This window comes from Armigeres subalbatus, chromosome 2 (genome assembly GCF_024139115.2).
Source record: "Armigeres subalbatus isolate Guangzhou_Male chromosome 2, GZ_Asu_2, whole genome shotgun sequence".
Lineage (NCBI taxonomy): Eukaryota > Metazoa > Arthropoda > Insecta > Diptera > Culicidae > Armigeres > Armigeres subalbatus.
In genome coordinates, this window is record NC_085140.1 from 274,850,966 (window position 1) to 274,868,103 (window position 17,138).

Below are 17,138 nucleotides of genomic sequence, written 5' to 3' on the forward strand. Positions count from 1 at the left end.
TGACGTGATGATTTTTTAGAGTGTGGGAGCCAGTTGCTGGGGGAAATTATGATGGAGCCCAAGGAGAGTTTAGGGTTCATTCACAAATTACATAACGCAAAAATTGATCATTTTCAACCCCCACCTACCCCCTCGTAACGTTTTTTGTATGAAAGGGTTCTGAAATTTGTATGAGCCGTAACGTTCTGATAGGTACCCTCCCGCGTTATGTAATTTGTGAATGGGCCCGTAGTCGGTATTACCTGTCACTGGTCTGGTCCAATACTCCAGCACACTCCTGTGTGGTAGCGCAACTACTAAAGACGTGTGCTGAGTCGTGCGTAAATGCATTCTCCCTCGTAAAAAAAAAGATCATCTTTGCGCAACTTTACTACCAGAAACTTTTTTTTGTTCTTTTCATTACAAAGACAAATTGTTGAAACAGTTGCCCATTCTCATTCACATCTGGCCTATAATAACCCCAACGAGGATGCATAGATTCTATTCCAATGTTGTCCACTGCAGTAAGAACTTCTTCATCTAAAGTACAGATCTTTGTAAAGTTTATTTCGATACGTTTTAATTTATTCAAAAAATACACTTTCGAGTTTTTTTTTTATGGGTGAATTTTTATTTTATTTCCGGTAGGTGCGTTTCAAATTTGCAGAAAAAAAAACAAATTAGTTATTTGACAGTTTGTAGGCATAATCAACGCATGATTTGGTCCTTTATGCCAAGCGGTACGGAAAATTCAAGTTTTATCTCAAGTGGGTACTTTACCCTTTTATTTATATATTCAACCATAATGCTTTTTCTGCATTAATGCTTCCTCTGAAATTCTGTAACATAACTGCTTAACATTTTTACTCATGTAATCTTTACAATTCCCAGATAGACGATGCGTTGGAATCCATCGTCACGACTCTCTTCAACATTATCTGGCAAACGTTAAACGTTTCCAACCCCGTTTCCAAACTACACTGCATTACGTTCGTATAAAAATAACCTAGCTCTTTCTATATGATTACGAATCCAAACAGCTGACAGCGACGATACCATACCTAAGATTGCAGCCAAAGTGGCGATGACGACTACGGCGACGACGACGACGATAGCTTCGATGGCGATGACAGTCTCTAATATGATGCTAATCATGTTAACAAAACGGGTGGCGACGGAGGTGGCTGCAGTAAGCATCGTGTCGCTGTTCGGGAAAATCATTCCCACTCGGTCGTGCCCGGTGGCTTCGAGGTCAGATCCAGGAGGACTCGAGAAATGCCACTCAGGCTGCTGATTTCATCGACCATTTTCTGCAGCACCTGGAATTAGAGACAAAAAGCGTTGTACAATACAATACTACAGGTAATGAATGTATAACTTTATAAAAAAAATCAAAATAATAAAGAAAAAATACAATACTATACTATTCATTGTGTACGGCTAATACTGCCTATGATCGAATATTTGTAACTTTCGACAAAAATAGTGTAGCATAGCATCCCATGATTAGCAATTAGCCGTTGGACGTAAATTCCCATACAGCCCATCAATAAATAATAAACAATTAAATGAGGCCCCCAAAATAGCATACTACAACCGTCTGTGACTTCACAGGAGAAAACCCGAACATCGAAACTGCCAGGTCAGGAAAAATTGTCACCTTTTGTCATGACCATCATTAGCACAATTTTCTAATACTGATTTCTTATGAGAAAATCAAAGTTTTCACCAAGTTTTGCTAATTTATCTGCATTTCAGGTCCATTTTATTTTTATACAGTCGCCTCTCCACATCTCGATTTTGAAGGGACCTTCGAGATAGGGAGAGATCGAGGAATGGAAGGAAAATTGGAATGGGTACTAGATCCAAAAAAGCTCGTTGCTATGAAAAACGACAACAAAACAAATGTCGTTTCCTGTTGTTGATGTGTTTGTTTTTGTCCAAAGATGGTCTAGTAGCCTAAAAATTTGATCATATCGACATAAGGAGAGTGAATCCTGAACAAAATATGATCAGAACCCATCGAGATAGAGAGGTATCGAGATAGGGAGGTTATCGAGATGTAGAAAGCTCAAATGTATGTAGGTTGAAGGGACTGAGGAAACCATCGACATAGGGAGAGATATCGAGATATACACGGTTAGAAAAAAGTACCTAATATTAGGTACTATTCACTCAAATCGGGGGTTCAGTGCGGGAACCCAAAATTAAGTATTTTTTCCTAGAAATTAAGTAAAATTCACTTAATATTAAGTAAAATATACTTAATTTTAAATAGAAACTAACTAAATGTTAAGTAAATTTCACTCAACTTTTGTAAACATGAGATTACTCAACGTTGGGTTTCCACACTTTAATGCCCTTGTTGAGTGGTTTTGCTCTTCATTTTATGACAACAAAGGGAAGAGGGAGGGAGATGCAAGAGAAAAAAAGTACCTAAAATTAGGTACTTTTTTCTAACCGTGTAGAACATCGAGATGTAGAGAGTCGACTGTAATATTTTTTTATGTCACACCTCTTATTGGACTATTATAGTGTGCGGAGTTATTTAGAGAGAAAAAGGCATAATAGCGATAAAATTAAGGGATGCTTATCTTGCCCCGTGCTCCCTTATTGTTTTATAGCCTGTTCAGATTACAAGCGAGTGATTTAGTCAAAAAAGTAAAAAATATAGTATGGACCGAGACTAAATCAAGACAAAATTTTCAAAACGACTTATCTGCTTTTGTAAACAAAGACTCAAACGACGATTTGACGAATCTGATAGCTCTCCCACGCAAACCAACACCATCAACAGGTAGCGGAATCCTTCACCTACCTATTGATGGTGATGGTTTGCGTGGTAGTACACTCAACCCACCCTCTTTTTACGGCAGTTTTTTATACGTCATTTCGTTTTACGGCCTCCTTTTTACGGCACGTGACGAAAAAGAATTTGAAACATTAATGACATCCAAAAGTAAGCCTATACGAGAAGGCACTCTTAGAAACCCAAAAACAAAGTAGATGCTCTGTGTATTTATCATTTCAACTTTCAACAATTGTTCCATTCCAGGTCATCCAAGAATATCCTGGAGTCTACACGCGTAACCAAGGGTCTACAAGCGTAATTAATTCCCAATCAGGTTGGTCAATAACCAAAAAGTAGGCAACTTTAATCAGACTGAACATATTTTATGACAAGAGCAATGTTTTATAAGACGCCCATTTTTTGCTATATTTGTTGCCTTACGTCTCAGGTAGTGTAGAGATCTGCCACCTTTTCAAATGTTCAACAAAAAGTGTGCTACTTCACCGATAAAAAGGACAGCCAGGAAATAAAAAAAAAAATAAAAATATTTCCGCTTTTGTAACTTCCGATTCAAAAAATCCTGTTTGTCATTTTTTTAAGTCTCCCATAGATGAGTAAGGTTTATCCAAAATATGTACAATTAACAGGAGCTACCAAAGTATTGCCATTGACCGACCCACTCGTTCATTTGACTAACAAATCTAAAAAATCTCGTTCCCAAGGGAAATTCGTTAAAATGAATACGGAAAAAATGTTATAATTTCCACGAGAAGGTCATTCGATTGCTTCGGCGTCGGAAGCCGTTCATCGTTAAAAAGGAAGGATCATACTTCATTTTTATGGTTTTATACGTAACTCCAGAAAAGCTTTTTTTAATCATAATATAATAGCGTACATCTTCTTCTTCTTCTTCGATGACTCTACATTCCAACTGGAACTTGGCCTGCTTTTCAACTGAGTATTCTATTAGACCGGACCGAGAATCGAACTCGCCATCTCCGGATTGGCATTCCTACGCCTTTGCTCGCAAGGCTACTGGAACTGGAGACCCCTTAGAATAGCGTACATTTTTTTTTCAAAACGTATGCTCAGTTCAGATCGCAAATAAACTAGCGATAAATATCATCAGGGTAAAAAATAAAGTAATAATATTGTGAAAGGAATTCCAAACTCTTATTTGTTGTTGGATGTGGTTTGATAAGTTTGGCTCTCGCTTGTTTTTTATCGAATATGTCAGTCTGTGTGTTACGGTTTAAATCTGGTCATAACGTCAGGCTCGATTTAATACTGAAGGAAGCTGATAATATGACGGATGCCAATTAAGTCTCAATTATGGTTCTGTAAGCGCGCGTCAATGCGCGAATTCGTTATTGCTAAATTTTGGGTGCGAGGGATGATAGTCGAGACATACTCTCTTGGTAAGGCCTTAGTAAGACACCGACCTGAAACGGCGAGTGGGGTAAATGGCCAGGCTATCTTCCGTCCCATAAAAGCGTGGCGGACCTTATATAACATGTCGTCAAATCCCAGTATTGCCAACTGTATAGTGACAGAAATTATTTAAATTTATCTGTGATAAGCATCGGATCGTTTTTCCTTTTGGGAAATCTGATTAAATGTATATCAATTAATTATTTTAAAGATAACTTGTCTAGCTCAAACCCTTGTAGGGGTATGTGACGGGATCATCATCATCATCAACTGGGAGAGATTATGGCCTCGCATGGCTTCTCTGCTACCTCGGCAAGCATAGATAATCTGGGATCACAGAGACGACTACTTCAGTGAGATTCGACAACAGCTGCATAAAAAGTAAATTCGAGTGAAGAATCCGACAACAAGGTGGATCCTTTTTCCAAACGAAGCGGCCTTAATCGGTCCCTCATAGGTCGGAAGGGGTATGCGACAAAGAGGAGCGTGGTAAGATAGAGGAAGTGCCTGTCGAGATCAAAATGAATGGCTCCACTCTGACCAAGGCCATTAACGAGGCTATGACCAGCTATCAGGAGGGTGGAGGCCAGAAAATTGAGCAGATCACGAACATCTCGGATGTGGTTATGTTCTTTCTGAATAACCGAGTGAAATACAGCGGGTATCTAAAGATGTCTGTGATGACCCTCTGCAACATCGTTGTAGAGAAAAAGCAGGAATGGCCAGTAGAGTAGAGTGGGGCAAGAGTACGCACTTAGTTTTCAATCGATCATGTGGTCCTTATGAAGCAAGCTTCTGCATAACAAATCAGTGTCGATGATTCATATACTTTTCCTTTATGTTACCCAGTGGAAAAAATATTGAAATTATTGAGATTCGTTTTAGTAGAACCCTTATTGAAAGACAAGTGAAAAACGCACTCTTACCCCACCGGTGGGGTCAAAGTGCGCATCGGGTGGGGTAAGAGCACGCATTTATCCAATCATGTGCTTTAAGTATATATTAACACAAATAAGAGTTAATAATTGAATTAAATTGATTAAATTGAATTAAATTGATGTTTAATGAGCATATATTAGGGAATGTTTAAAGATTACGTAACTCTTAAAGGGGGAGGGGGTCCTAAAAATGTGCACTTTCATACGAAAAACCATTGTTTTATATATATATATATACAAAACTACAGAGGTAAAAATATATATCAGGTTCCGCGTGGCGTATACAAAGGCATTTTCCTTAAAGAAAGTCCACCAATCACGTAACGTATAATTTGGCTATTTCATCACCCTCCCCCCCTGTCTTACACTATTTATATGAATCCTCTTAAAATTATATGGATCGTCACACATCTTACAACCCCACCCAGCTAAACGTTGCGTAATTGATGAATGTTTCTTTTGATTAAATGAAATTATCATTTAGATGAAATTGTGTTTTCGTACTATGTTGAGGTGTACAACAAGTCCTAATACAATTTCATTATTTCTCTTCAGTGCTTTGTTCGCTAAGTCCTTTCTAACACCGAATTACTTCAACTTATCCTAAAAACTTGTGATAATTTCAAATTCTGTCCCTTTTTTCTTAGTTGTGGATCTTTACGCTTTGGAAGAAGTCTTTTTTCGGCCGGAGATACGGGTTTGACATCATAACTTGAAGGTTCATATGCGTACTCTTGCCCCACCGGTTCCTGCGTACTTTTACCCCACAGTCCCAAAAATTATTCAAGTAATGGTTTTGACTTCTTGGAAAACCAACCGGATTGGTGTTTTGTACCATAAAGTACTCTATACAATAGGTTATCGAAATGGTATAATGTTCACCTGATTGAACTTATATATGGTAATGAAATACTAGTTGCGGAAATCCAATTATTTTTAGCAAAATGACCAAAAAGTTATCTAACTCCATATCTCCCTTGTTGTTTGTTCAAATCGTTTACAATTACACATGATAATAGTTGGCCAGAATACCTGTCATACTGATGCAGTGCTGCTAGTTTATCTTTTTTTATTACTTCAAAAAATCGAAAACGTACTCTTACATAAAGATAAAGATGATAAAGGTGATAAAGTTTTCAAGCATTACATGGAGGGAGGTCGTGAACTATTTAAACGCGAAACGAGCGGAAAAGCAAGCCCCAAAGAAAACGGTTGAGAGAGAAAGAAGCGGTGGCCAAGAAGGGTAACGTCCGTATACGAAAGGGCGCACTTTCCAATGGCCGTAGTCAGAGGGACAGAGGTTATGCAATTATTGCCAAAGCCACGGGCAAAAGCTACGCCGATGTACTGAGGGCCATGAGAAGCGATGAAAAACTCGCTGGCATGGGTGAGGAGGATGTCAACTGTATTCGCAGAACGCAGAAGGCTGAGATGATTCTCGTCCTGAAGCGAGATGCTGCGCAGAAGAGGCCCATAAAAAGTTGACAGAAGAAGTGCTGGGTTATGGGGAGCATGTTAAGGGCCTATGCCCAGTAAAAGTAGTCCAGTGTCGGGGCCTGAATGACATAACCGAAGCCAGAGATCAGTGTGACATAGAAATACAGGAAACCGAGATTAGGTTAAAGAAGGGTCGAGCGGAAACGCAGGTTGCCACATTTATAGTATCCTTGGCTGATGTGAAGAAGGTCCTGTGTAAGGCTAAGTTAAGAACGTAAACCAACAAACTCAGGCCTGCTTCAAGTGTTTTGATTTTGAACATAAGTCATATGACTGCAGGGGTCCATTCCAGGTAGGAGTAGGCTATGTCGGAGGTATGTGTGGAGCTGAAGGACATGAGGCTCACACCTGCCAGGCTTCACCGTGTTGCTTGATCTGCGCTCCGAGGTAGCGCAAGCGTTTCTACAACGGTCGGTATATGAGAACAAGACTGATGTTTCCCTGCTATCGGACCCGTATTGTATCCCTGCTGGGAACGGCAGTTGGATTGCGGACAAGTCCAGAGCAGTGTTAATCTGGACATTTGGGAAGTACACAATCCAGGATGTGGCGCGTGTATCACGCATGTCATCAACCCTAGTTCAATTCCATCAGATCGCATTTGTTGCGTTATACCGATTCTAATTCTTGACCCCATAATTAGGCGACTCATCAAGTCGATGGCCTTTGCAATACTTATGCACTTTGCTTTGAAAGTGTCATTTTACAGAGTCATCGCTTTATGGCTGTTTCCAGGCGTAGCTGTTCCGTTCCCAAGCTACTCGTCGCACGTTAGTGCTGAACTGCTGACTGATTTGGCTATCTTTTTCCCGATCGGTCACTGGTTAGCTGATTTATACATAATTCTCGGGTACTTATTCAAAAGGACGTATGTGATTTTGTAAACAAAGATTCAAACGTCGATTCGTCCGATTTGGTAGCCCTCCCACGCAAACCATCACCATAGACAGATAGGGGGAGGCTTCGGCTACCTGTTGGTGCTGTTGGTTTGCGTTGGAGTGCCATCAGATTGGACAAATAAACGTTTGAATCTTTGTTTACAAAATCACATACGTCCTTTTGAATAAGTACCCGAGAATTGTACTTATTCTACGTCTCGTATGAGATGAGGCGTTGCGAATGAAGTGACAATATTGTCGATACCTCCTATTTAATTTACGTCTCACGTGAGACGTGTCGAATTGGACTATTCATGAGTCATTCGAGACGCAGAATAAGCACATATGACTTCAGGTACCCCCAAATGTCAGCTCAGGTTAAATTAACACCTAAGATGAATATCTTACAAGTTTCAGCGTTCAACGAATGTGGTTCATCGCAAAAGATATCACTCCCATGCAGAACCACTACAATGATAGGACCATGGGATACAGTAGTCGAAGGTCGTTGGACTCACATGTTAATTCCGGCTTTATCGTGTTGGGTAAATAGACAGCATCAACCTCCACCTTACACAGGTGTTTCAAGAAGTTTTTGCATTGGTTCGGGTTCGCAGAATCTGCGAAGTGCCCGGAATGCGTAGGCGAGGTGAAGTCGGTGGAACATGTTATGTTTGCATGTCCCCGATTCGGTGTCAGCGGCATGAATTTGACCTCGGACAACCTCATCGCCACACTCCCTGAGTTAACCTCCTCAGGTGTCTGGTTGCAGATTTCCGTTTACCCTTGCTAAAAAAACACATACATACACACACAGACATCACCTCAGTTCGTCGAGCTGAGTCGATTGGTATATATACCAATTTTGGTTACATAACACTATAGTTGCCCCATGTCGTTTTTAGTTGGTGGCCTTCTTGCTGTCCTGGTGGCCAACGAAACAATTCATCAATGAATTTAGGAACTAGAAAGGATTGCTGGCAAGCCTAGACATGACGTCTGATAGAGAAATAACTTATCTGAGCAAATGAGAAACCGCCAGCACAGTGGGAATGGCATCGTAAAAAACGACATGGGACAACTATGCTTGGCACGGCAGTAGGTATGGATCTTAGCGAATCATCTAGAAAGTTTGTTTTTCTACCGAATATATACCGTGATCTGCCCTAATTCCGCGCATCGCCTAATACCGTGGTTTTCATAAAAAATCAGAACCTTGCTATCATGGACATCACATCATTTGGTGAAATGTTCAAACGTAATATGTTTGAACATTTCACCAAATAATACGATGTCTATGATAGCCATGTTCTGATTTTTTACGAAAACCACGGTATTAGGCGATGCGCGGAATTAGGGCAGGTCACGGTACTCCTAATTAGTTTACGAGAAAAGCAAAAACGGTTCTACCATACAACCTGCGTACAACTCAAGTTTGTAAGACTTACATGCAGCGGCAATCGGTCCGTTCCGGGTACAGCCGGCAGCCCGGTCATAAAATCGTTTGTGACGAAGGGTCTCAGAACGATCGATCGTTGGCAGGATGGTGTCTTCGGTGCAGGATCCCGATCGAAATGCACCGGTATCAAGATGACTGGCATTTGCGAAATTTTTCGCATACATTCGTTCTCCAATAAAATCTACGGAAAAAAGGTTCGATTATGCTGTTAAAAACCCCTGTTAACAAATTAGAGCAGTTAGATATGTCGTACCCTGTTAACGATGCTGTCTGCCTGCCGTATTTGAGATATCACATTCTGCGTCAGTAGGGTGTGAGTAATATCCTGCACCGGATATTTCACTGCGTCACCAAAGATGTAGCACACTCGATTGACGTTGTGCAAGATTCGGGGAATCAATTTGGCAAGGAACATCATGTCCTGCCAGTTTGGTTGATCTTTGCTGCTGAGACCTACCGCATAGTTGTATGATCGTTTGTCACCTAAAAGTGCGTGAAGATCCATTAGTTATGATTCGAATGCTATTGACAAATATCTTTACCTTGTACTCCAACGCTTCGCACTGGCAGTAAAGTGGCATTCAGCTTTATACTACTAGAAATGCGGCAAAGTTCCTCCTGTTCTTCCTTGGACGTTGTTCCGGATACACGGTTCAGCAAAGCATGGTTTTGTTCTAGCTTTTTTTTGTAATCCACGATGACTTTTGCTATGACCTACGGCACACAAGATTCAACAAGCTATTGTTTTCTATTATTTGTTAACCCACCTGTGTTTCTGAATAATCCTTCATGTAAGCTTCTTCGGCGCATAGCACACGTATGGCTAATCCAGGTCCGGGGAACGGATGTCGCTCGACCACGTGCGCGGGAAGTCCCAGCTCATAACCGAGTTGTCGTACTTCGTCCTTGTGGAAGTCCTGAAGCGGTTCAATCACTCGACCCGTTTCACGCAATTGACGAATCAATTCCGTGTCATTGTGATGTGTTTTGATTGTGTCCGCCTTGGTGCTCACCAACGAAGAGGCCGATTCAATGAGGTCTGGCCGAAGAGTTCCCTGCGCCAGGAACACTTCTTCAGCGTTCAGATTTAGATCCTTGATGATTTCGTTGGATACTTTAACAAAAACATCGCCAATGATCTTACGTTTATCCTCGGGGCTTGTTGTTTGACACAGCATGGGTGTATCCTGATTGTAGAGCGATCCGGGAACCTTGATAGTGGTAGTTCCGCGAGTGAATTGATAAAGTGCATCCTTAACCAGTAGATCAACTCCCAATTCGCGTAGCGATTTCTCTACTGCAGCGCTTTCATTCTTTCGCATAAAACCTACAAGTTACACAATTTATTTAATATTTGAAACTTAAAATCTGTTTCCACGAGTTACCATTATCGATGTGGACAGCGATAACTTGTTCCGGCTTTAAGGCAGTTCGAAGAAGGGCCGCGCAAACTGTAGAATCAACGCCGCCACTAACTAATAACTGAAAATATGAATATTTGTAAAGAATGACATTGTTGCTTGCCATCTATGGTTTGTAGTTACCAGAACTTTGTTGCTTCCAACACGTTCCTTAATATAATTCGTGCACTCTTCCTCCCGATTGCGGATGGTGAAGCTTTGCGTAAATCCACAAATGTCGAATAAGAAGTTGGAGAACATCTGCTTGCCATTCACCGTTAGATCCACCTATTTCAATACGATATTCACAAGGCTGTTTCTCATTGCTATAATATTGATAGTAAATACCTCTGGGTGAAACTGCAAGCCATAGATTCGAGACTGCTCATTGTAGATACCGGCTACAATTCTATTTGAGGAATACGCACAAACCCTCAGCTTGTTACCTACCCGATCAAGGCTATCACCATGCGTGAGCAGCACCGTCTGCACCTGAGCAAGGCCTCTGAAATATATGAGGGAGGTTAACGATTATGAACAATGTAGGTACTTCATATAAATGTTTCCGTATTTATTCTTGTTCTATAATTAGTAATAAGTGCATATCAATTGGAAATATCAGTACCTTTCCTTATTAAACTGCCAGCCTGCTTTTTAACTTTTTAACGTGCTTATTCTGCGTCTCGAATGACTCGAGAATTGACGATTTCGACACGTATCACGTGAGGTGACTGTGTAATTAAAATGTGAGGCTTCGACAATTCTTACTTCGAAACTCACCTTATACGAGACGCAGAATAAGCAAAAGGGTCAATTTCTTGACCTATGCTCAACTCTTGAGCGCTATTTACCCATACGTTTAAGCCTGGACTAAGCAGATCTTAAGTAACTATTTTCATAGTTAGTAACAGAGCGCATTTTGACAGCACAAAAATGTCTAAATAATAAAATTATCTGAAAATCATTCCCAATACGTGCATGCCATAGATTTGAAATATTATCGCGATTCAACAAAAGTGTGAACTTATGCGTTAAGGCATATTGTAAGAATACACAATTTGCAGAAATTATTTGTAACACAACGTGTAGCTTCCAAGTAAAGTCTGACAACATAGGAAGATGTTCGTTGTGTTTATAAAATTACTATTGGAGGATTGTATCAAAATTGCTATTAACTTAAAAAGCAATCATTTTCTTATTCCTCCATTTCATCATTTAATCTTTAATGATACATAAATCAAACTCACTTGAAAAGAGGACACGACGCTTCCACTTCTATGTTGTGTTCGCCATCTTCGCGGATGTCTTTCTTGTGAACAGTACCACCGAACTCTTTGTTTATGATTTGCATTCCATAGCAAATACCTACGAACAATATGTTATTTTATAAACATTTAATTAAATAGTTATAAGGAATAATTGACAACCTAAAATCGGCAATCCTATTTTAAAAATATCCGGATCGTAACTCGGTGCATCTTCGGCGTACACAGAGTTGGGACCACCGGAAATGATGATTGCACGGAATCCTTGCTCTTTTAACTTCTGAGCTGGCGTGTCCAGTGGTAGCAGCTCAGATTTTACTTTTAACTCACGAATCTTTCTGTCGATGACCTGTGGATTAAACGATCAAATTGAGTCATTCAAAATAATATTTAAATACAGGATGGCGGCGACATACCTTTCCGTACTGGGCCCCAGCATCCAGGATTACCAATCGTTCATTGTGTACTGCTCCATTCTCGGTCGCTCCAACGGTCTTGTTCAGCGTATTCATTTCTTGATCGTTACAGCACTATAAAAACGAAAGGGAACAAGGGTGAATTAACAGACCCGTTTGGATTGAAGGGAGTGTTTGCTCTGTTGGCAGTTAGTGAGTGAAACGTTGCGAAGCGGTAATGTTTTGAATGTTCGAATGCTATCAACTTAAATCTGACCTTTCATCATTTGTTTTTAAAAAATGGGCAATGAGGCAATAAGAAAAGTCAACGATAATTGTGCCACGCTTGGACTAAGCTGCCGTGAATCGCATATCTGTCCCATCTTTGCTGGGTTTCCTATCCATATGGGACAAATATGCGATTCACGGCAGTAAAGCTGTTTGAACTACGATGTGTTCGCACATTTTTTATTTCATAGCTTTAAAATTATGCCAAATGACCATTATCCCAGATTAGATTGTATGACAAATTGCAGGTATGACATTCCGCGGCGTCCCACTATGCGGAAACCCATTCCCCGGAGTGTGGCATTCCGCGGATTGATGTACCTATTTCGCGGAAAAATCAAATACAATATTATTTGTAAGTGGTGTTGGTGCCATTCTCATGCAAAAAAAAAATACAAGATAAACTTGATTAATCCACCTAGTGGTGTCGGTGCCTTTCTTGTGCAAAAATATAAAAAAATATGAGTAAGTGATTTTTAGCGTGTTTTGCACATTAAAAATATTATTATATATTAATATTATTATTAATTTCTGATCCAATCAGGCCAATTTTCAACTTAGTATACGAGAAAGGCAAAAAGTATAATTGAGTATTTTTTGGCGAGTTTTGGGCATAAAAAATAGTATTTAGGTCATAGCTTCTGATCCAATAGTCTGATCTGGCCAATTTTCAATAGCAAACAATGGGACAGGATTCAATTCGGCAATTCGGTCATTGATCTAAGTTCCAAAAAATGTGTCTATAAAATTTGTACACACCCAAGGAACGCGTCAAGAATGGTGACTGGCAGACCATGAAAATCCAGCGGGAGGAGAGGAAGAAGCAGAAGCAGAACTCCTCGGGAGAGAGTTAAGGCCCAAGGGTGACGCCCTGATCGTAGAAGCGAGCGATAAAACGTCATACGCAACGATCCTGAAGAAGGTGAGAGGACCCGAAGCTAGAGGACTTGGGTGAGAAAGTGGTGAGAGCTAGGCGTACCCAGAAGGGGGAGTTGCTATAACAGGTGAAGAAGGATCCTACGATCAAGAGCTCGGCCTTTCGGGAGCTCATTGCCAATTCATTGGGCAGTGACGGTAACGTAAGAGCTCTAACGCAGGAAGCAGTGGTCGAGTGCAGAGACCTGGACGAGAACACGACGGAAGACGGACTGACGGATGTACTGGCCTCACAACGCAAGCTGGGGGAAGTGCAGATGATGATTCGACTGAGGAGAGCGTATGGTGGTACACAAGTACACAAAATGGCGGAGGCGGGCGAGGTGAAAGTAGAATGGTCGACTTGCCCGTTGAGATTCGCCCTACGAGTCACCAAACAGATGGAGCGACGCTTTAAATGCATGGCGTTTGGCCACCAGGCGAGAAACTGCACAGGCGGGGACAGATCCGGTCTATGTAGGAAAGCAGGGCTGTTACAAACTAGTCGAATTCCAATCCGCGAAATTCGCGACTGGCAAATTGAAATCCGCGACTGTAGAAACAAATCCTCGACAAACAAAAATATAGTTTCTTACTTCAAAACACGTTTTATAAATGTGAAATTTCAATATTTTTGCTTTCAATCTATTGGCATATTCGTTGATAGAAAAAAAATAATAAAAGAACATTCGCTAATTTTTGTAATACCCAAAACTGCATAGTTAACGCTTCAACCATATCACGAGCCACAGTAAATATATGTGCAGTGTTGAACTATGCCCGAAAGAAATTAAAGTTTTAATGTTTCCAGGAAACCCTCCATTCTAATCGATGTTGTATAGATGCACATAGTTATAAGATGGCAGTCTGTTGTCATAGGTAAATGCCAGTTAGATCAAGGGTTATATTTAAATTATACATTTCAGTACGTTATATAGTTTTTTTTAATCTCTACCATTGTTTTACAAGGGCATGGACGCATCAATAATTCGTCAGGCTATTTATTGATCAGTCATTGGATTTTGTACTTCCATCAATCCGCCTGTTAGGAAATAATAAGACCAATTTCTTCAAAAGCAAGCGACATAGCTCTGCAGAGACCCGAACAAAGCTTGACGAATCTGATTTAAAACCACTCAGGAGAAATGATGCCAGAGGCGGACAGGAACGGTTCTAAGACCTACAAATTTTTAAAAACTTGGATAATGTTCACGATTTGAAAAATTATGTCATTACCACTACGTATGGATAATGGATGGGAATTGCAAAACTTATATAACACGGCAGACTCGACACGTAAAAAAAATTAGCCTATAAAAAGTTATTGGAATACATAATAAAACAAAGAATACGAATACTGAATGGTTTGAATGAGATGCCTGCAATAGTGGGGGTCATTAAGCATGGTGCAAAAGTTGACGCAACTGATGGTCCGGCAATGAAAAAAACCTATCTATCGTTCAACCGACGATATTCGGATTTCTGAATATCGTCCCAAACATTGACATGCGATCTGTTCTTTTCGCGCGAAAGAAATCCTTCTGATTCCTTTCCAAAATAAATAATTCTTGGCATTTCAGTAATCTATAAATGCAATTCGACAGACTTTCTATGTGTCCACTTAAACTAACATCCATACGACTATTGAAAGGTTATGCGAATACCATGTGTTTGGATCTTTGACGGATTGCTTATTTTCCAAACGCCCAAATAATCGACATGTTGAATTCATCCTAGAATTAAATTGAGGAAATCGCGATTTTCGCGAGAGTGTAGTTATAAATCCGCGATTTTCGCGACAATGTTTGATGGAACCGCGATTTTCGCGACTGGAAGGGTAAATCCGCGACAAATCCGCGAAATTCGCGAAAAACGCGAAAATCGCGAGATCCGCGACTGTTGTAACAGTCCTGGAAATGTGGTAAAGAACGACACGTTGCTACGGACTGCACGAAGCAGACAAGATGCCTGCTCTGCAAAACGGAGGACGGGAACGACCATACGACGGGTGGCTTCCAATTCCCTGCATACAAGAATTTAGATCGGCCTTCAAACGGAAGATTTAATTCAACCAATTCAACTGCTTTAAGGAGTTGTGCCGGGAAGCTGACGCTTGGGGCAAAGCTTATCGGGTTGTAATAGCGAGGATCAGGGGTCCAGCAACGCTAGCAAAAAGTGTTCGGATAAGCTGAAGATCATCGTAGACGGTCTCTTCCCGCAGCACGATTCTACGATTCAACGATGATTTTATATTAAGACGGAGTAGCCATTGTAGGTATGCAAGTCTCCATCGACAAGCTGTCATCAGTGGCGAAAGGTCTGAAGATGAAGACAGTACCGGATCCGGATGGAATTCCAAACGTGGCTCTAAAAACTGTGATACTGGCGTTTCCAGATTTGTTCAGGATGGTACCGCAGAAATGCCTAGCAGATGGAATGTTGTGTGAATATGTATGTTATGTGGGTTCGTGTCCCATCGAAGGGAAAATGGTTACCATTGTAAATTAATGTCCAAGTCGGGTGATTTAATCCCCGGAAATAGGCAATTAACTTTGAATGAACTGAACCTGAGTTGCGTGTTCTTGACCGACTGGCAAATAGTTTACACAACCTCACTTGATCAGTTCAGTTGCTGATGAAGAATGTGTACAGCCGCCAGAACATTCTAAATACTCACGCTCCTCTAATGTGAAAGTGTACTATGCACATGTAGAAGTGTTGGCTTTACAAATGGATTGCGAGTGATTTGATTATGCGCCCAATTTGGGAATCTCGAGCTCATTCAGTAGCCGCTAGGTTGCGAAGGCCGGCGGAGGTTCTTCGTAGCTCAGTTGGTTAAAGCACCAGTCTAGCGTACTGAGGGTCGTGGGTTCGGGAAATTGGTTACTTCCAATACATTTTTCAAATCAATATCTTCCACAAAATGTACATATTCACATAAAGTGAACTCTCCCTTACTCGATATTGAAGGGACCATCGAGTTAGGGAGGTATCGAAATAGGGAACACATTTATATTTGGCCGAATGCCGTTTAACCGAACAGGTAAAATTTGTTTCCTTATTAAGTGAAGTGAGAAGATAGATGTTCGAAGTGAATGCTGAACAGCGAGAACTGAGAAAAAAAATGAGATTTTTTGAATGAGCACATGGTAGTGAGAAGTGAGTACTGAGAAACGGAAGTGGGTATTGAGTATTGAAATGTGTGCATTAACATGCGAATAGTAGAAAGTGAGAAGTGAGAAGAAAGTGGTGAGAAGTTAGTTGTGATTGTTGCGAAGTGTGAAGAAGGATGTGAGTAGTGAGGAAAACAGAAGCAAGGGGTGAGAAGGAGGGAGAATAATTATGGGGTGAGAAGGAGGGAGAATAATTATGAGGTGAGAACCGAGATGTTAAGTAATGAGAAGTGAGTGGAGAGATATAAGATAGGAGAAGAAAGACAGAAGGAAGAGAAAAAAAGAAAGAATATCGTTCTCACTTTTCACTTCTCACTACTTACTTCTTACTCCTCTCTTCGCACATTTCGCTTCTCATCTCCCTTTTCCCACTACTCACTTCTCACTTTGCACTTCTCACTTATAATTTCTCACCTCTCACTTCGCACATCTCATTTCTCACATCTCATTTTTCACTTCTTACTTCTCACTTATAACTTCTTATATCTCACTTCTGACTTCTCATTTCTCACTCATCACTTTTCACTTCTAACTTTTTACTTCTCACTTTTCCCTTCTCATTATTCGCTTCGATCTTTTAACTCCTCACTCCTCACCTCTCATTTCTCACTTCCCACTACTCACCTCTCACTTTTTACTTCTCATTTCTCACTTTAAACTTCTCACTTCAAATTTCTATGTCGTTGGGAGTAAGGGAGATATTGACTTACGGAGGGAGCGCAATATGCT

The 17,138-nt window shown here is 40.6% G+C and overlaps 1 protein-coding gene across 2 annotated transcripts in view; it reads right to left on the bottom strand.

Annotated features, from left to right (window-relative positions):
- Positions 1-735: 735 nt before the first annotated feature.
- The window catches only part of LOC134212264 (GMP synthase [glutamine-hydrolyzing]), a 41,641-nt gene continuing 25,238 nt past the window's right edge, over positions 736-17,138 (bottom strand). For both annotated transcript variants that reach the window (XM_062689968.1, XM_062689967.1), the window contains exons 2-12: positions 12,055-12,168; positions 11,801-11,987; positions 11,621-11,738; positions 10,722-10,878; positions 10,518-10,661; positions 10,359-10,455; positions 9,741-10,300; positions 9,516-9,687; positions 9,227-9,456; positions 8,963-9,154; positions 736-1,298 (exon numbers count right to left, since the gene is read on the bottom strand). In XM_062689968.1, coding sequence (XP_062545952.1) covers positions 1,197-1,298; positions 8,963-9,154; positions 9,227-9,456; positions 9,516-9,687; positions 9,741-10,300; positions 10,359-10,455; positions 10,518-10,661; positions 10,722-10,878; positions 11,621-11,738; positions 11,801-11,987; positions 12,055-12,150 — 2,055 coding nt within the window. In that variant the 5' untranslated portion in view covers positions 12,151-12,168 and the 3' untranslated portion in view covers positions 736-1,196. The remainder of the gene's footprint in view (positions 1,299-8,962; positions 9,155-9,226; positions 9,457-9,515; positions 9,688-9,740; positions 10,301-10,358; positions 10,456-10,517; positions 10,662-10,721; positions 10,879-11,620; positions 11,739-11,800; positions 11,988-12,054; positions 12,169-17,138) is intronic.